Source organism: Magallana gigas, chromosome 5 (genome assembly GCF_963853765.1).
Source record: "Magallana gigas chromosome 5, xbMagGiga1.1, whole genome shotgun sequence".
Lineage (NCBI taxonomy): Eukaryota > Metazoa > Mollusca > Bivalvia > Ostreida > Ostreidae > Magallana > Magallana gigas.
Window position 1 is genome coordinate 53,919,845 of NC_088857.1, and position 21,277 is coordinate 53,941,121.

At 37.0% G+C, this 21,277-nt stretch overlaps 1 protein-coding gene across 1 annotated transcript in view; it reads left to right on the plus strand.

Annotated features, from left to right (window-relative positions):
• The first annotated feature begins 1,260 nt into the window (after nucleotides 1-1,260).
• The window catches only part of LOC105324515 (uncharacterized), a 24,918-nt gene continuing 4,901 nt past the window's right edge, over nucleotides 1,261-21,277 (plus strand). The window contains exons 1-3 of the mRNA XM_034480652.2: nucleotides 1,261-1,389; nucleotides 11,503-11,650; nucleotides 12,437-12,663. Coding sequence (XP_034336543.2) covers nucleotides 1,323-1,389; nucleotides 11,503-11,650; nucleotides 12,437-12,663 — 442 coding nt within the window. The 5' untranslated portion in view covers nucleotides 1,261-1,322. The remainder of the gene's footprint in view (nucleotides 1,390-11,502; nucleotides 11,651-12,436; nucleotides 12,664-21,277) is intronic.

A 21,277-nucleotide genomic window follows, 5' to 3' on the forward strand; every position in this document is an offset into this window, starting at 1 on the left:
TGTTAATATAAAGTCGTTTAATGTCCATAAAACAACATAACAAATATATCATTGGTTCAAAAAGTTTATTTGAAATGTTTGAGATATTGCCTCGGTTGTAGATGCACAGACCCTCCCTCTGGAAGAAGTGGACCGATACACAAGATCTGCAGGAGGTAGTTCAGAACTGTGTGTACATGTACATCATACAGAATACACACCGCCCATTATATTACATTATTTACCCTTTTACAAAGTGTGTATCTAGATAAAGTCGATTAATGAACTTAATTCTACATGGATTAAGAACCAATTGATCATTCTAACCTATTTTATTATTCGGTTTTGTTAATTTTTTCTGTGAGATATTTTATGATTGTTTACCTTTTGACTACCTGTGGTCATGGCTATCATATTGTTAAATAAAAGATGTTGTGATGAGATCGGAGTCTCATTCTGAAGCAAGCGAAAATTCTTAAGTATAAACTTAATTAATACTACATTTTAGCCAAAAAAGTTTTATATAGTAAACAAACATAATAACGAAACCGTCTGTATGTTGTACTACTAACTGGCAAATAAAAAGTATGTCAGGATGACGTGTGCTTTTATCGAAATATTTTGCCACGCTTTTTACAGCGCCAAACGATGAAGGCGTTTAAAATCTATTTTAAATTGTATTTTAAATTTTTTTTTTATAAACACAGGTCGATGCAGCCAGTGTAGACCTATTTGGTCTATTGAGTGCTTACGATTGATGTGTACTAGATTCTAGACGTTATGCCGCTTTGTCATTAAGTCGGGTATATTTACATAACTCTAATAATAGAAACAAGTGTTGGTTATTTCCGGTACGTTTTAGGTTTTCCATAAAAAAAACATACATTTAAACTAATTATTACTTCACAAATATCAATTCTATTTGAAAAAAATGACCTTAATTGTCCAAGCACGAGGACATAGACGACAGCAATTAACGATAATCAAAATTCTTATTTATTTAGACGAAACGAACAAATACATAAATTTAGGAATGATGATATCTTTAAAAAAATGAATAAAAGATCACACGTTACTGTTATAAAACGTTTTATTATAAAGTTTTATCAATATCAATGAAATTTGTAAAATATATCAAAAGATATCAAAAAAGTAATCTGACAAATTATATTCTATCATTATTTTACTTGTTGTGGACCCAAGAATCTTCAACTGTTTGCTAAGCAATGAAACAATATTTAATCTATTGAAAAAGGGTATGTATTTGAAGTTCTTTATTTAGGTACTCTCAGAATCGATGGATAAGTTAAGTTCCTGGGCCCCGTGACATTTACTGCTCGACCATGGAGTGTGTGGGGCGGTGGGCGGTTTTGGTCCTGGGATTATTGTATTCCGGTTCTTATGTGTCGGGTATATAGTATACTGTTCACGTAATTCATGTATAATCATTTAATTATTTTAATCACTTTTAGCATATTTTTATTATGTTATTTTCAATAGTTTCTTCTTTTTTTTAATAATTTTATCAGAATGTTACATTTTAAGTTCTAAATTTGTGAGGTTTTTTTTAAAAAATTTATATTTAGTATTATAAATCATTACCTGATAAGTTAAAGATCTAAATTACTAACTCCTATAAGTGAAATAATGTATAGTTTGGAACCTATCTCTGTTGGAAAGAGAAATGGTGTGTAAAAAAAAAATCAGATGCATAAATGATTCAAAATATTTTTTTTTAGAATTACCTTCTCAGTAGCTGCCAAATGAAATAAATGCTAGATAAAAGAAATGTCTCTTAATAAAATCAAATTAATTCAACTTAATTTTTAAATGTATTTTTACAATCTTCTTATCCAGTCTAAATATGCACAATTCAAAATTATGATGTTATTTCTATTTCACGAAATATACTATAATTGTTATAAATGTTAACTGTATAACATTGTAATATTAGGTATACAACAAGGAGAGGACTTTCTAAGTTTTTAGAACTTGTGTTCGATCCTTTTGGCATTTAATAGTCAATTAAATATGTTCAACTCAAAATCAAAATGAATACTTGTAATAGAAACTGAGAAAGAATTTTAATGGCCATAGAACTGTCGTAGAACTACCGGCGATGGTATGGGGGGGGGGGGGGATACAGAGGGAAAAAAACCCCAAATGCATTCAATCAGTTTTAAAAGTTTTGTAAAATTCTTTGTATTCTTGGTGTTTACAATGTATAAGAATATATATATTTAAGTATTTAATGCCGCCAAATTTAAATGTTTTGAGAGTCTGAAGTTACTGGAATATTGTTTTCTTAACAAAATTGATATGTCATTTTTATATAGGACCCCAAACAGAAATGATAATTTTCCTGAAATCATTGCTTAAATTAAGCATGGAAATTGATATATATAGTTTGAACTATTATTTAGTTGTGATTTCAATACAGTATGAAGTTGAACACATGTAGTGACATAAAAACTAATATTCAAGCCAAAGTTTATCTTTCCAAAATGTCATGTTTCGTGTACATTTTATTTTTTGTTACGAAAGATTTGTCGTACGACTTAATTTTTTATGTTGGAAAACCGCGCCATACTCGATGTATGCACAACTCTGATTCTCTGTATCGAGGCTTGTAATCCACAGTGTAAGTCTTTTGACATTTGTAAACTAGGTTATTTCAACATATTTTTATGTGAATTATCTGTATGTTTCATGTCAGTAATGCTAAGCGATGCATATTCTTGAAATCTTGTATTTTATGTTTACCATGTGCTCGGTGTATGGGGCGCCATTTTGTCCATCATATTTCTGGTCATTTAATTTCGAGTTGCAGTTGATTAATTTACTTTAACTTGCTGTTTATCATATGAATAGACTGAATTCAACTGTTTAAATCATATGTGTAAGGTTTCATAATCTAATTGCAAACTCTGTCCTAATATTTTTTGTATGGAAACCTGTACCAGTCATTGATTGTTACATTTTTTTTTGTTACAGCTTTTTACCGTCGCCTGAGACGGTTATCTGTCTCCCAAATAAACTGATTTCACCGACACTTGTGAGTCCGACTTTTATTGGGGCAGAACAGTAAAAAGACTAGGATGTCTACCTCAGCAGAGCAGATCACTCCCGACTCAACAGAGGGCACCCAGGTCACTCCTGACCCTACAGAGGATGCCCGGGAATCACAGACGACTGATGGCAAGAGGCAGTACGTCACACAAGATGAAGAGGAGTATCAGGAAGAGTACTATCAGGATGAGGACTCCTTTGCCGACATCTTAGCGAAGAAGAGGGCTGATGTAAGCCGAGCAAAGGCTAGGATGGCATACACCGCCAGAGAATTGGAGCTCAGGAAACAACGAGTGGAACTCGATGCTGCAATGGAAATGCTACATCTCGAGAGAGAGGCTGCAGAAGCTGAAGCTGATTGTCAAGCCTTTGAATCGACCATGATACAGATGTCACCTATGAAGAGACGAACGAGTTCCTTAGGCGAAGTCAGCAACTTTAAACCAGGACAGGATCAATCCACTCCACGTCAACCTTCTGCATCGCCAGGACTACTGACCGGTACTTCCGATCCGACTCAACTTGACCCGGATGCACAACCCTATGTACCTGCAGCACAGCCTTTGGTTCCTGACACACAGCCGTCCATGCCTGTCGCACAACCGTACGTGCCTACTGCACAGCCTTATGTGCGTGCCGCACAGCCGTACGTGCCTACTGCACAGCCTTATGTGCGTGCCGCACAGCCGTACGTGCCTACTGCACAGCCTTATGTGCCTGCCCCACAGCCCAACGTGCCTGCCGCACAGCCTTATGTGCCTGCCGCACAACCTCACGTGCCTGCCGCACAACCTTACGTGCCTGCCGCACAACCTCACGTGCCTGCCGCACAGCCTCATGTGCCTGCCGCACAGCCTTACGTGCCTGCTGCACAACCTCACATGCCTGCCGCACAACCTCACGTGCCTGCCGCACAACCTTACGTGCCTGCCGCACAACCTTACGTGCCTGCCGCACAACCTCACGTGCCTGCCGCACAACCTCACGTGCCTGCCGCACAATCTCACGTGCCTGCCGCACAGCCATCCATGCCTGCCGCGCAGCCTCATGTGCCTGCCGCACACCCTCACGTGCCTACCGCACACCCTCACGTGCCTGTCGCACAACCGTATGTGGCTGCCTCACACCCCTTATCACCACTTGTGACTGATCAGGGACCACAAGTAACTGATGTTACCCGATTCCTCCTGAGGAAGGACTTGCTATTCTCCAGACTTACTCACTTTGACGATAGACCAGAATCATACAGTGCCTGGAAACACAGCTTTATGTGTGTAGTGAATGAGCTTCAAGTCTTGGACTCCGAGCAGATGGACCTTCTTATCAAGTACTTAGGTCCGGAATCTAAGAAGCACGCAACAAGCATGAGGACATCCAACATCTTCGACATCTCAAGAGGACTAAGAAGACTTTGGGAGAGGTTGGATGAGCGCTATGGTGCACCAGAACATGTGGAAGCATCCGTAAGAGCCAAACTGTTGAGTTTCCCAAAGCTTGGCAACAGAGATCATCAAAAACTTTACGATCTGTCAGACATTCTTATGGAGATGAAGTTTTTGAAGGAGGATCCGAAGTACAGTGCAATGTTGGCCTATCTAGACTCATCCTCAGGGATTAGACCCATCATTTCAAAACTTCCGTATGGCCTGCAGGAGAAATGGACCAACAGAGCCATGAAGTACAAGCTTGAACATCAGACTGTGTTTCCACCCTTTGGTGTGTTTGTTGACTTCATGAAGGAGATGAGCAGAGTGAAAAACGACCCAAGTTTTGCGTATCACACTGACGCTAACCACAACGAAAAGCAGCCTATGAACGTTCCAAGGGGAAGAGTGAACACGAAGAAAACCACAGTGTATCAACCAACAGGATCCGGAAATCTGAACGAGCCGAAGCTTGATGTGTGTATAATTCACACCGGTCCGGGTGTTAAACACAGTGTCAATAACTGTCGAGTGTTTAAGGCCAAGCCTATTGAAGAACGTATGAAGTTGCTCCGTGAACACAGACTCTGTTTTCGGTGTTGTTCCGCAAGTCATAGGAAACAAGACTGTAAAGAGGCCATCATGTGCAAGGAATGCGGAAGTGAGTTCCACACTACGTCTCTCCATGTTGATTCGTCACCAGCTCCTACCACTGGAAGGGCCTCATCAGTTCATGGCGGGGAGGAGGCTCCTAGGCGTCAGCAAGTAACAAAAGAACAGCACGTCACAACCATAAACAGCAACTGCACAGAAGTAGGGAAGGAATTTAAGGGAAAATCTTGTGCAAGAATTGTTCCCGCGACTGTCACCTATGATGGAAGAGCTGTCTCTCTGTATGCTATGCTTGACGACCAGAGTAACAAGACCTTGGCTAAGAAGGAATTGTTTGACTTGCTGAACATCAATACAGAGACAATACCTTACCTGATGACGTCATGTTCTGGACAAGTGACAACCTTCGGGAGAACTGCCTCAGGACTCTATATTGAATCAGCCAGGGGTGAGACCAGACTACCCTTGCCGTGCACGTTAGAGTGTGATGAAATACCGAACAACTACCAAGAGATCCCTACACCTGACGTTGCTCTTCAGCACAAGCACATGCGGGATATAGCCGGCGACATCCTACCCATTGACGCTTCAAGAAAAATTCTGTTGCTGATAGGAAGAGACCTTCCTCAAGTCCACCATGTTCTTGAGCAGCGCATAGGACGTGACCACGAACCATTTGCACAGAGGTCACCCCTTGGTTGGACGATCATCGGCGACACATGCTTGTCTGGACAACACAGACCAAGAGCTGCGAATGTGTACAAGACCTTCATCACGGACAGCGGACGTGGAACTATTCTTGAACCATGTGCCCAGTACTTATCCGTGAGAGAGAAGCTTCCAACCAGAGATGTGACAAACAGATTACGGGTATCTGACACTTCATCTGATGAACACTTATTCAGACGCACACCAGATGATAACAAAGTGGGATCATCAGTGGAAGATAGGATGTTTATGGACATCATGAACAAAGAACTATTGATAGGTGAGGATGGAAAGTGGGTAGCTCCCCTACCCTTCCGCCAACCAAGATTACGACTACCAAACAACTATGAGGTTGCATTGAGACGTGCACGAGCCTTGGACGCAAGTCTCAAGAGGGATCCAGTAAAGAAGGAACACTTTGCGACCTTTATGACAAAGCTGTTCGACAACGATCATGCTGAGAAAGCACCCACTTCCAAGTCAACGCAGGAGCAGTGGTTTCTTCCTCTCTTCGGGGTCTACCACCCTCAGAAACCTCACCAGATCCGGGGCGTATTTGATTCCTCTGCGAAGTTCAAGGGAACCTCTTTGAACGACCAACTGCTGTCTGGCCCGAACCTCACCAACAGCTTGCTTGGAGTGTTGCTTCGTTTCAGGAAGGAGATGATTGCTGTCGTAGCAGACGTGCAGCACATGTTTCACTGCTTCACCGTCAGAGAAGAGCACAGAGACTTTCTCAGCTTCCTTTGGTACAAGGACAACGAGATCGGAACGGAACTAACAGAATTCCGAATGAAGGTCCACGTTTTTGGTAATAGTCCTTCTCCGGCCATAGCGACACTGGGCCTCAGGAAGATCTCAGAACTATCTGAGGAAAGCCATGGACCTGATGTCAAGGAGTTCATCAAGAGGAACTTCTACGTTGATGATGGTCTGACATCATGCTCAACAAGCCAAGAAGCAGTAGACCTGATGTGCAGAACCCAGGACGCATTGAAGCAATACGGGAACCTAAGGCTCCACAAGTTCGCATCAAACAGCGCGGATGTCATGAAGGCGTTTGAGCCACGAGACTTAGCACAGGACATCTACGACCTGAACCTTGATGAGGACCAGCTCGTGCAACGGAGTCTTGGTATGCGATGGAACTTGTCGAGTGATATGTTCGAGTTCCGCATCTCTACTGATGACAAGCCCACAACACGCAGAGGTGTACTGTCGACAGTGAACAGCCTCTTCGATCCATTAGGCTTTCTCTCACCTGTTATCATCAGCGGGAAACTCATTCTTAGAGACGTAGTGACCTGTACCTCAGACTGGGATGAGCCGCTGCCGGACCATATTCTGGCAAGCTGGGAAGAGTGGAGTTCATCTCTGAAGGAGTTGGAGAAGATCCACATACCCAGAACAACCGTGGTACATCTTAGCAAGGCAGTAAGAAAGGAACTGTGGACATATGCGGACGCGTCAGAGAAAGCCATAGCTGCCGTTTCTTACATGAAGGTGTACTACGAAGATGGCTCTGCGATGACTGGATTTCTACTAGGGAAGTCTAAAGTGGCACCAGTATCAGGCCATACCATACCCCGTTTAGAGCTTTGTGCAGCTGTTCTAGCCATTGAGATATCGCAGATAGTCATGGATCACATGGACATAATGTTCGACTCGGTGAAGTATTTTTCCGACAGTCGTGTGGTATTGGGGTATATCCACAATGATAAGAGACGATTTTTTATTTACGTCTCCAACAGGGTCGAGAAAATCAGAAGCCTTAGTGAGCCGTCGCAGTGGAACTTTGTGCCGACACACCTCAACCCTGCTGACGAGGGCACTAGAGGCGTAGTTCCTAAGGACATTGGAGAGTGTGCTTGGCTTAGAGGAACTACTCACCTGCAGCGCATTGACGACGAAACCAAGGCAGAAGGGTTTCCCCTACAGGAACCTCTGTCAGACAGAGAAGTCAGACCTGTATGTTTGAAGACTGAGTGTGAACCTATGCTTGGAACTCAGAGATATGAGAGATTTTCCAGCTGGGACAGATTGGTCGAGGGTATCGCCCTGCTCCAGCGATTCATCATAAGCAGAAAGGGAGGTAAATCACAGATTTTACCGAAGTCCATAGACTACTCTCAAAGAGCAGAAAACTACATTATCAAGACAGTGCAAAGAGAAGTCTATTGTGAGGAGATTTACTGTCTGAGGTCCAAACAACCATTGCCGAAGAATAGCAGCATTCTTGCATTGAGTCCGTTCCTCGACGACGATGGTATTGTTAGAGTTGGTGGACGCTTAAGACATCTCAACGATGCGACTGTCTGCAAGAACCCTATACTGATACCGGGGAAGCATCACATTGCGACCTTACTTGTACGCAAGTACCATCAACTGGTGCAACACCAAGGGCGCCACTTTACGGAGGGAAAGGTCAGGTCCTGTGGGTTCTGGGTCACCGGCTGCAAGCGCCTTGTTTCGTCCCTCATTCACAAGTGTGTTACTTGTCGGCGACAACGTGGGAGCTTCGCAACCCAGAAGATGTCTGACTTGCCTACAGACCGCATACTGCCAGGAGAGCCACCGTTCACTTCGGTGGGAGTAGATATCTTTGGGCCCTGGGACGTCGTGACTCGTCGCACTCGGGGAGTTCCAGCCAACGGCAAACGATGGGCAGCACTGTTCACATGTCTGGTGACACGCGCAGTCCATGTCGAGGTAGTAGAGGAGATGTCCGCATCATCCTTCATCAACGCCCTGAAGCGCTTTACAGCCATACGAGGACAGGCAAAGGAGTACCGTTCCGACAGAGGAACCAACTTTGTTGGCGCTACCGACCCTCTACAGATCGACGCAATCAACGTGGAAGATCGTCAGGTCAAGGATTTCCTGCACTCTCGGGGGACAACCTGGATTTTCAACCCGCCCCATGCATCCCATATGGGTGGAGCTTGGGAGCGCATGATAGGGTTGACACGGCGCATATTGGACAACATGTTGAAGGATCATTCAGCACAGGGTCTTACGCACGAGGTACTTACCACCTTTCTGGCCGAGGCAAGTGCGATCATAAATTCTCGCCCACTTACCGCCGTTTCGTCAGATCCAGACTCGCCTTTTGTCCTTACCCCAAGCATTTTGCTTACTCAGAAGACGGATGTACCGACCGAAGCTGTATGCGACACAACTGCTAAGGACCTCTTCAAGGTACAGTGGAAGAGAGTACAGCACCTCGCCAAGATGTTCTGGGACAAATGGAAGAAGGAATACCTGCATACCTTGCAAGCGCGTAAGAAGTGGCATCATGGTCAACGTAACATTAGTGTTGGTGACATAGTGTTGTTAAAGGATGTCGAAACCCATCGCAACAACTGGCCGCTTGGACGCATTACTGCAACGTTTCCTGGCAAGGACAACTTGGTTCGCAAGGTTGAAGTACGTGTCAGCAAGGACGGCAAGACCACCTCTTACGTCAGACCAGTGACGGAACTCATTTTATTATTGGAGAACTGAATGTTTTCTGTACTAAATTGTATTCAAATCTTGTGTGATATAATTTTATATATCAGACGGGGAGTGTCATGTTTCGTGTACATTTTATTTTTTGTTACGAAAGATTTGTCGTACGACTTAATTTTTTATGTTGGAAAACCGCGCCATACTCGATGTATGCACAACTCTGATTCTCTGTATCGAGGCTTGTAATCCACAGTGTAAGTCTTTTGACATTTGTAAACTAGGTTATTTCAACATATTTTTATGTGAATTATCTGTATGTTTCATGTCAGTAATGCTAAGCGATGCATATTCTTGAAATCTTGTATTTTATGTTTACCATGTGCTCGGTGTATGGGGCGCCATTTTGTCCATCATATTTCTGGTCATTTAATTTCGAGTTGCAGTTGATTAATTTACTTTAACTTGCTGTTTATCATATGAATAGACTGAATTCAACTGTTTAAATCATATGTGTAAGGTTTCATAATCTAATTGCAAACTCTGTCCTAATATTTTTTGTATGGAAACCTGTACCAGTCATTGATTGTTACATTTTTTTTTGTTACAGCTTTTTACCGTCGCCTGAGACGGTTATCTGTCTCCCAAATAAACTGATTTCACCGACACTTGTGAGTCCGACTTTTATTGGGGCAGAACACAAAACTTTGCATACAAATAGACATGCATTTAATGTCTCATATAAAAGAAAAAAAAGGTATGGGTCACATCTCAAAAAACGAAATAAGCTAATTTTAGGCAAAAATTGGAGTTAATGTTTTCTTGACTTCTATGAAATATAAGCTAAATATACGAAACCATATCGATAGAAATATCAAAATTGTGTTCAAAAATGTTTTTCAGAACAATATGAATATATCGTATTACATACACTATCTGGAAGTTTAGTCTGCGCTGCAAATTATGAGGCTAAAGTAACAATACTCTAAAACGATTGATTTATGAAAACTGTCCATTTTCTTCTTGAAAACCTTCTAAAATATAGTCTCTTACTAAACTTCGTAAACATATAATTCTCTTTTAACAATTTTATTCAAATTTTTTTATTTGGCATTGTAAAACATAAATATACAAATAGTATCAATATATAATGCAAACTCTTTAGATAAGGGGTGACATAAAATAGTTTCCCAAAAAGAGAGGAGCGAACCTCTTTAAGTTATTTGAGTCGTTTATATAATCTATAGGTATGTAAGGAAGACATCTCCATTTTAATCTGTGCCTTAAAAAAGCATTATCAGTTCTTTTTTAATAGCCCGACATATTTTGTTCAGTAGTATTTATTAGTGAAATTTCATACCAAAAAGTACATAATTGATTTCAATGTTTTTAATTTTAGAAATAAGAAATGTAGATGTACAAAATCATAAGTGATTAAAAATCATAGATATTGAATATTTGAATGTTGATGTTAGTAAATATATTTTAAAAATGCGTTACTTTTTGATGTTTCAAAACAGAAATTACTACAAACAGTCATAATTCCAGAAAAGGGGAATAAAAGTATTAATCTTAGACCTAATTATTAAGCTTATATGGTATTATTATTTAGGGGTAAACAAATACATATGAACTCATTTTTGTTTTGTATTGTTTAGGAAAATATATATCCCTATTTTGTATGAATTTAGCGTTTTATATCATTCAATAGTAAGTACTAATTATGACATTTTTCATTCATATTCACTGTTTTGAATAATTTATTGAACTTATAATATGTTTTTCACGTATACATGTTAATAAACGATATCCACAGATTGGTTTAATAAGTCTAAAACCATGCACAATAACTATGGTTTTTTGTATGGATGGAACAGTATTTATCTCAACCGTCAAACCTAATTTCCCGTAGAACTACACTTCAGTTCTGCAGTTCGATCCAAAATTTCCGGAAAGTATGCTTAGGTTAATAGGGGTGACTAGGGGAAAATCTTAAGAAAAATGGGTATTTTAAATAACTGATATAACTTTGGGGATATAGTGAGAAACAGACAACGGCAGAATGGTGAGGTGTCTGTGTGTATAATATAACCTCTGCCGAGCCCCACAATTCGCATGAAAAGTCGAACAGATTTAATTATCTTAACAAATAAAAACCAAGCTAAAGCGATCAAAGATTAGAAAAAAAATTGCTGTTACTATTTTTATTGCTTCTTTGTACTTTTATAGAATTTAAATAAATCAAATGCTTTCTTTATCACAGGATTTTATTACGGGAAAGGTGCCTCGGTTACCGTGGCAACCGCCATAACACAATGCCAGTCTCTGGGACTCAGACTGGCTGTGCTGGAGACCAGGGCGGAATACGACTCGGCCAAGGACTTCCTAAACACCTACAATTCTCTGTGGGGGTTTGTATTACGATATATTCTCTAAATATTTATCACAATTCGGCGATAAAAACTTCTAAAACCTTGGTAAAATCTGATTCTAGCATCATGACACGGCTTAAACTCGCCTGTGTATTCCGTGTATATAGACACAACAAAATACATCAGTAAATATCATAATACGACTTGACTTCGTGCATGAATATTGAGTATCAAAATAAAACAACAAAACAGGATCAAAATAAAACAACAAAACACATCAGTTAACAGCTAAACACGTCCGGTAATACATGTATTAGAACCGTTTTAACAAGAACTTGGTCTTTCGGTGGGATGTTACTATTTAGTTTGCTCATCAAAACAAACTCTCAAACATTGTCTTCTAATTTTGCTAAGAGAACCTCATTAATATTCATAGACTTTCAAAACCGTTGCTCTGCTGTGTGAAACTGACGCTGTTTCAGCGAAATATGCATATCTGGATAAAGTCGGACGAGTGTCATTGCGTTCAATATATGCATATCTATTAGCCAATAACTGGACAGTTAACCATTAGACTCCGCCTTCTATCGCGTAATGCCCAATGTCCAAGCTCTTGTTAAAACAGTTCTAAGACATAATATATAATGATGCTTCAATTTGCTGGTCTTTTCAAAGCCTTACATATCTTAGGGTAACATTGTTTTTGGATTGGTGATATTGTTTGGATTTGCAATATGATTTGTGCAACTCTGATATTAACCGCTCAACTTGCCATACCTTTACTAAAATCATTGATGTCCTACAACCATTTTCGATTTAATCTAGAAAATCAAAAAACGTATGGATAGGACTACAAAGGGATGCAACTCCGACTGTCTTCAAATGGATTGACGGTTCTGCGTTAACGTGGGCGCCGCTGTATGCCGACCCATGGAAGGATGGCGGCACCCCCTCCACCGACGTAACTAAGGCCTGTATAAAAATGGAGTGGGGGTCCAGTCTGGTCTGGAAAGACCATGACTGTGCATCTACTGAAGATTTCCTCTGCGAAGGCAAGAATGCATTTTTCGTTTTTAATAGGGTTTCTGAGGGGAATATCGGTGAAATGCCGGCGGGCGGCTGTCAAAAGTATAATCCCTATATACGGATAACTTCTCCAACAGTTTTCAAAGTTGAAAGTTGTTGCTTTGTAGATCAATTGTTCTAAACGTTTGTATTATTTCACTGTTTAGTTTTTCACACATGTTTTAATACATGTTTAATAAATAATGTGAAACACTACAATATTTACAAAATAAACACTTTACGTGTTTAAAACTTCATCATTACGTTAATTTTATGCAACATATGATTTATCACTTAAACAATTCAAAGTGTTTAAATTACAAAATGTTGTGACAAAATTAATGACGTCATTCTCTATCATGGAAAGTTAAACACCGGTGTTATATAGTGCCTTTTCCCCCTAGCCATCTTTCCCCCCGGAAATATGGCTACATAGCAGTTCTTCCCCCCGGAAAAATGGCTATATAGCAGTTTTTCCCCCAGGGAAAGCTGACTATATAGTGGGCTTTCCCCCTTTTTATAGCCAGATTACCCCCACGGAAAACCTACTATATAGTGGATTTTCCCCCTTTTTTACATTCCGGCCATGTATATGGTGGACCATTCGTGGCAATAATTTGCAATAATTGATATGATATTAATTTCTCATAAAAAATGATAATTATCGCATTTATTAATACATAGAATAAAATAGTATTTCATGGTTTTTTTAAACCCAAATATGAACTAAGGCACGCGCCTCCATAACATTCATGTGTCATCATCGTTTATTTCACCTGTTTTTACACCTTTTTGGAACACCTTTTACACGGATTTCGGAATACCTCGAATCTTTTTCATCTAATCGATGCTTATCTACAGTTTCGACTTCGACGTTAAGAACACGTGAGAACACATTTGAGTAAAAATGCGCTGGTTTGGAACTTTCATTTTCCAATGTATTACCATCTCTGTATAAGCTTCTCCGAGGGAACTAACTGTACAATCTTGACTTAATTTTGTAGAGGAAGGGAATAAAAAGTGGAAATGTATTTCTCCCTTCGTCCAAAAGGCTATCAATTTTAAATTAATACCGTTCGAATTGACGATCTTTAAAACAATTATATATTTCTTCTTCTAAATATCAAACGGGAGGCAGGGTGCAATGATATGATGAGAACTGAAATGTTTTAGTTTTATTTTGATTGACGGGGTTCTAAATTATGGGTAAGGGGTATTTTAATTGATTATATATTAAAAGCATGTGAAAAGTTAGTGTTTACAATTTTGTTTTAAAGTTACGCATATTCATATTTTTTAGCACATTTTTTACGAAACGCGAGATTTTATGATGTAAACATTTTGTTTCAAAACGTGAAATGTCTTCACAACCAGAACAATGTCGGTATCTTTGCTGGTTACTTTGGAAAATGTGAAATGGAGCCTGAACTAACCTTATGTATATATTTACACTCACTATTTGCTAATTTTCCACTTTCAAGTTTGCAACGTGATTTGTAAATATACAATTTTGAAAACGATGCCATATATATAATTCAAGATATACGATTCACTTACCTAAAAATCGAATATTACTATTTGTTTCATATTTTTGCAATAAAGATTTACTTGTGTACCATATTATTTCTTCGAACAATGAAACAAGGGTAATTAAACAAAAAAAAACCAAACCCCCTAAAAACCAACACATCTATTGTGATGAGCTGACTTCCTTTTTTTTAAAATATAAGCTTGGTCTTCTAATCAACTAACAAGTTAAAAAAGTCGTATACATGTATGCGCTTAGGTTGGTTATTTATTTTTTATTTTCGGTTGCTTCTTTTATGAATAAAAGTTTATTGATTTATTTATCTAGTTATTTATTATATCATTAGTCATCTTATGAATTGATTAAATGTTTTGAAGAATAATGAATTTACCTGCGTACCTTTTATTAAAAAATTTTGTTCGTAAACTTTGGACTATATATGATATTGGCGCCTTAGATGGTCCCCTAAAATGAACATCGTCGTTTTACTTCAATTTTTTTTTCTTTGTACAGATATATATGTGATGTTTATACATAATGTTCATTTTGATTCAAGTGCTCACATTTAAGAAATATGACATCGTAAAGACAACATTTTCCCGCCATTTTTGCACTTTTAGCATTAAACAGCTTGTTTTCAAGCAGTTTTTCTTTCAGAAAACATAGAGCGCATGCTTGAACAAACAAAATATTTTAATCAGAGATATATATATAGCCAAGACTAATAAGTAACAAAAAAATATCTTTGTTCAAGCATGTGCTCTATATTTCCCATTCGTAAACGGATAAGAAAAATGTCAATTTTTGACCGATTTTGATTGAATATTGTAGTAATAGCGTTACTACTGACGTCATATACTGCAAGTGAGTGCAAATAAATCAAATGAATAGGTAAAAAATATAAAAATCAACAATGGGGTTTTAAACATCGGGCCCTGAAACATCAATGGCCCCTTCCCTGAGGGCTGAAATTTTCAGAGTCATCTACAAGTGGTAAACCACTGCCATTATGAAAATATGGTGATATGGTCATCTCCAGTTTATGAGACATTGGACCCTTAAGAATATGCACTATAATCATTATAATAGGATTTTAGAAATCGGGCTCTGAAACATTGGAAACAAAATTTCTCTAAAACAGAGGTTTAGTCTGGATGAAATTTTCAAAAACAGACATGCAGTCTGATAGATTTATCAAAATATTCTTAAAACATTCTCGCTTAGTACAATTTCAGAACACAGAATTATGCATATAAGTGTATAGCTTGTAAAACCAAGTATTTTTTTTTCACTTAATTACCTAAATTAAGTTTTATGTGTAATTCCATTACACACAAGTTCAATTTTCAGCATAGTCTATAAAAATAATAAATCGGCAAAACGAAACTTAGCCTTTATAGATGAATGCAGTTGTACATGTATGCAACCTGGGAGTGTAGAAACATTAATTTTAATCCTTACTGGATTTCCATCAATATTTTTTATAAAATCTGAACCAAAAACGTGAGGGAGAAACACTACTATGGGGGAAAAGCTACTATATAGTAGCTTTTCCCCCCAGGGGGAAAGGCTACTATATAGTAGGTTTTCCGGGGGGAGAAGCTACTATGGGGGAAAAACTGCTATACAACACCGGTACTTAATTAGTTTGTGTAGAGAAAAATGTATATTGTGTTTATAATTTTTATACACATAGTGATTAAGAGTTGAACATCAAAGTAAAACAATAGTGATGGATATAGTGTTAGAAATATCAAACTCATCTAAAAAAAAAATCATTTATTTTTGGTTTTACATTAAAAAATAAATTCAACTATAGCTTTTTCATGAAGTAAATACATGGTTTTATAGACATAATGAGAGCATATCGACCAATGACCGTCTGGGATTGATAAACTTCCAAAAGGTCTTTTAAAACATGTATTGGCCGATATCAAAAGGCTATAATTGTTTTATTATAATAAATCAAAAACTAGGTTTCTTCAAGGGTATAACATTAATTAACATTATTTAGTTTATAGTGTATAGGAGTTAATATCGCTATTGTGATGTCACAATGTCGCGTGTGCCAAAACCAGAATTTAGTGGGCAAAAGAAAATCGATATCGATACTAAATATATCGACATCGCGATAAAACAGGAGCAATACCAAATTAAGTATAAATAATTGTATGGTAAAATTAAAATTGATATATATTGATACAATAATGTCAATATCAGGAGTAAATAAAAGAAATGCAAACGAGAGATGTCTTAATAGCTTCAATTGTAGACATTTACGAATCGATATTGATACGATATGGACGATATCGACGTAAATTATGCATACTTAAATGTGAAATGCTTAAACAGGAAACTATGCAAAATAAAGGTCTTAAACGATGATATAGAGAATAATACATACCCTTTTCCATATCACAGCTTGTATCAGCCCGAGACTCCAATATCAGCCCGAGGGCCGAAGGCCCGAGGGTTGATATTGGTCGAGAGCTGATACAAGCTGTGATATGGAAAAGGGTATCTATTATTATATTTATTACATACTTAGTAATAAATTTAAAAAGAAAACTTGAACAAATTGATTATTCATATCATTTGAAAAAAGTCTGGACATGTACATGTATTTAATAAAAATATGATATCTTGTTTAAACAAACATGAAGCTAAAGAACGGAATTTCATCAGGTTTTTAAAGTTGACTGCTTTAAAACATTTGCTAGCATTTGAAGTTTTCAACTGCACATAAAAATGTTGACTGTACCTGAAAATGTTTTATTTTTCATCTGTAAACATGCAAAAATGCCGAAGCGAAAAAACGCAGAGGAGTTCCACAAGGGGTGTGATACGGAGCCGTATCAGCCCTGGAGGGCTGATAACCTGTATCAGCCCCGGAGGCCGATACGGTTTTTGTGATGTCATCTGTATCACATGTGCAAAAAACCTGTATTTATTACTAAGTATGTAATAAAAAATAATATCGATTCGATATCGACACAGTGTAAAAATATTCAGTACAGATAATTATGTACAGATAATTATGTATTAGAGTTTATAATATCGAAATAAGTGAATCGAAATCGACAGAATATCGATGTAGTCTATAGTCTTGGACATGAATCTTCTTTTTTAGTATAGCATGGTTTTTAACAGATTTAATAGCACGATCCTGTGACACATGACTGTGCTCTAAATTAAGTTGTAGACCTAACTTTACTAAAAATATAAAATTTATAAACTATACTAAAATAGATTTTCATGACAAAAAATGGCTTTGATAAGTGCGACATTGTGATCTCACAATAGCAAAATCAATGCCCCTACATTTTGATACAAACATTTCACTGTTCTTCTTTTGAAGAAAAATTAGTTTTTGACTTATCTTAGTAAAACAATAAAAGCTTCAAGATATCGGTCAATTCAATAAAGACGTGATGAGACTATATCGACCGAGGACGAATTCCTAGTATTGACCTCATTAAAAGGCTACAATTGTATAAAGTTATAACCATAAAGTACATGACAACTGCCTCCGTTATAAGAATTAACACATATTTAATCGCTGATTTATTCTGAGTCTAAGTTATATGCGATTACTCGCTTTGCATACATGTATTACCATCAACTTAAATAGCGAGTGTGTATAAATTAAACGCAAATGTTTTCCTTTGATAAATACGCTTTGTGTTTAGTTTCGTTCTTTAAACACTTCTGTTTAAATCTTCATCACCTTATAAACGCCATTTTTTACAGTGTAGTGTTGAAATCAGTGTTGATAAATGAGTATGAAGGCTGTTCACACAAAGGAAAACACGGTTTGCTGTCACATTGACGTTGTTATATAGTGCCTTTTCCCCCTGGAAAAATGGCTATATAGAAGTTCTTCCCCCCGGAAAAATGGCTATATAGCAGTTTTCCCCCCACGGAAAGCTGACTATATAGTGGGCTTTCCCCCTTTTTATAGCCAGATTACCCCCACGGAAACTCTACTATATAGTGGATTTTCCCCCATTTTTACTTTCCGGCCATGTTTATTGCGGACCATTCGTGACAATAATTTGCAATAATTGACATGATATTAATTTCTCACAAAAAAGGATAACTATGGCGTTTATTAATACATAGAATAAAATACATGGTTTTTCAACCCCAAATATGAACTAAGGCATGCGCCTTCATAACATTCATGTGTCATCATCGTTTATTTCACCTGTTCTCACACCTTTTTGGAACGCCTTGTGCACGGATTTCGGAATACCTCGAATATTTTTCATCTAATCGATGCTTATCTACAGTTTTGACTTCGACGTTATGAGCACGTGAGAACACATTTGAGTGAAAATACGGTTTGGAACTTTAATTTCCCAATGTATTAGCATCAATGTATAAGCTTCTCCCAGGGAACTCACTGACCAATCTTGACTTAATTTTGTAGAGGAAGGGAATAAAAAGTGGAAATGTATTACTCCCTTCGTCCAAAAGGCTATCAATTTTAAATGAATACCGTTAGAATTGACGATCTTAAGGTAGCTCCATAATCGTTAAATTCTCTGAGGAAAGTTGAAAAACCGAACTGATTTCGACTTAATAGACTTAAATGCCATCAACTGTTAGAAAAAATATACATGTCATCACACTTTTTGAGATGCCAGATAAACATAAACTAAAGCATATTTTAGCATTAGAAAAATGTATTTTTTTTTTTTGTTAAAAGTAAAATCTCGTAGGCAGAAATTTGTTTTTCTTGTCTGATTTTAATGTCAACTTTATCAGAAAACTAAAATTACAAAAATATTTTAAAATTAATCGTTGGAATAAGAAAAACTATAGCATTTAGACATACAACTGAGAGAAAAGTCAGAAAAAGAGTTATTTCCCCTTTGCATAGATAAAATATATAAAAATTTGGAACTTTAGTATAAAATTAAGTGCGAAAATATCTTGAACCTACCAATAATTCTAATTACATCCATGTGATTATATTCACATAAAATAAATAAAACTATCTTGCACAATTTTTAAAGAATTCAAAGTTTTACAAAAAAGTGTGACATCACAGAACACTGGATCTACTTTAAAAACAAATATATATTTCTTCTTCTAAATATCAAACGGGAGACAGGGTGCAATGATATGATGAGAAAATGTTTTAGTTTTACTTAGATTGATGGGGTTCTAAATCATGGGTTAGTGGTATTTGAATTATGTATTAAAAGCATGTGTAAAGTAAGTGTTTACCATTTCGTTTTAAAGTTACGCATATTCATATTTTTAAGCACATTTCAACGAAACGCGAGCTATTATGATGTAAACATTTTAAAAAACAATGAAATGTCTTCACAACCAGAACAATGTCGGTATCTTTTCTGGTTACTTTGGAAAATGTGAAATGGAGCCTGAAGTAACTTTATGTTTATATTGTCACTCACTATTTGCTAATTTTTCCACTTTTAAGTTTGCAACGTGATTTATAAATTTACAATTTTGAAAACGATGCCATATAAATCAAGATATACAATTCAATTACCTTAATATTTTATACTATTTGTTTCATATTTTTGCAATAAAGATTTACTTGTGTACCATGTTATTTCTTCGAACAATTAAACAAGGGTAATTTAAAAAAAACAAAAAAAATCTCAAAAAACAACCAACACATATATTGTGATGAGCTGACTTTTTTAAAATATAAGCTTGTTTTTCTAATCATCTAACAAGTAAAAAAGTCTTATATCCGCTTAGGTTGGTTAATTATTTTTGATTTTCGGTTTCTCCTTTTATGAATAAAAGTTCATTGATTTATTTATCTAATTATTTATTATATCATTAGTCATCTTAGGAATTGATTAGATGTTTTGAAAAATAAAGAATTTTACCCGCGTACCTTTTTAAAAAATTTTGTTCGTAAATTTAAAAAAAAAAGTAGCAGAATTAAACGTAATGTTCAATCATTTTGATAAAGAAATATATGAGTGATTGTGTATTTTACTTTTAATGACCGTAAAAATATGTTCATGTGGTCATCTATAATTTTTGAGATATGGGGCCCTAAAAAATACAAATTTTTTATAATTGGATTTCATCGGGCTCGAAAACAACAAAGGCTCCTACCCTGCATGGGGGCTTAAATTTTCGGTGTCATCTACTAGTGGTATACCACTATCACTGTGAAAATATGGTTAATTGGTCATCTCTAGAATTTGAGATTTGGGTCGCCACTTATAGAACACTATTCAATCATTATAATGGGGTTTTAAACATCGGGCCCTGAAACATCAAGGGCCCCTACCCTGAAGACTGAAATTTTCAGAGTCATCTTCAAGTGGTAAACCACTGCCACTATAAAAATATGGTGATATGGTCATCTCTAGTTTATGAGACATTGGACCCTAAAGAATATGCACTATAATTATTATAATAGGATTTTAAAAATCGGGCTCTGAAACATCGGAAGCAAATTTCTCTAAAACAGAGGTTTAGTCTGGATGAAATTTTCACAAACAAACAAACAGTCTGATAGATTTATCAAAAAATCCTACTACATTCTCGCTTAATACAATTTCAAAACACAGAATTATGCATATACACGTAGGTGTAAAACTTGTAAAACTTTTTTCAATAAATTACCTAAATTTAGTTCTATGTGTAATTCCATTACACACATGTTCAACTTTCAGCATTGTCTATAAAAATAATAAATCGGCAAAACGAAACTTAACCTGTACATATGAATGCAGATATACATGTATGCAACCTGGGAATGTAGAAACATTGATTTTAATCCTTACTGGATTTCCATAAATATTTTTTATAAAATCTGAACCAAAAACGTGAGGGAGAAACCCTACTATGGGGGGAAAGTCTACTATATAGTAGGTTTTCCGGAGGGGGAGAAGCTACTATGGGGGGAAAGTCTACTATATAGTAGGTTTTCCGGGGGGAGAAGCTACTATGGGGAAAAACTGCTATACAACAACGGCTCTTCTGTTGTTTAAATTTAGTTTAAAAAAAGACAATAAGAAAATACCTTTGCAATGATTCCTTAGTTGATGTAGTCAGTTGATTTTATCATGCAT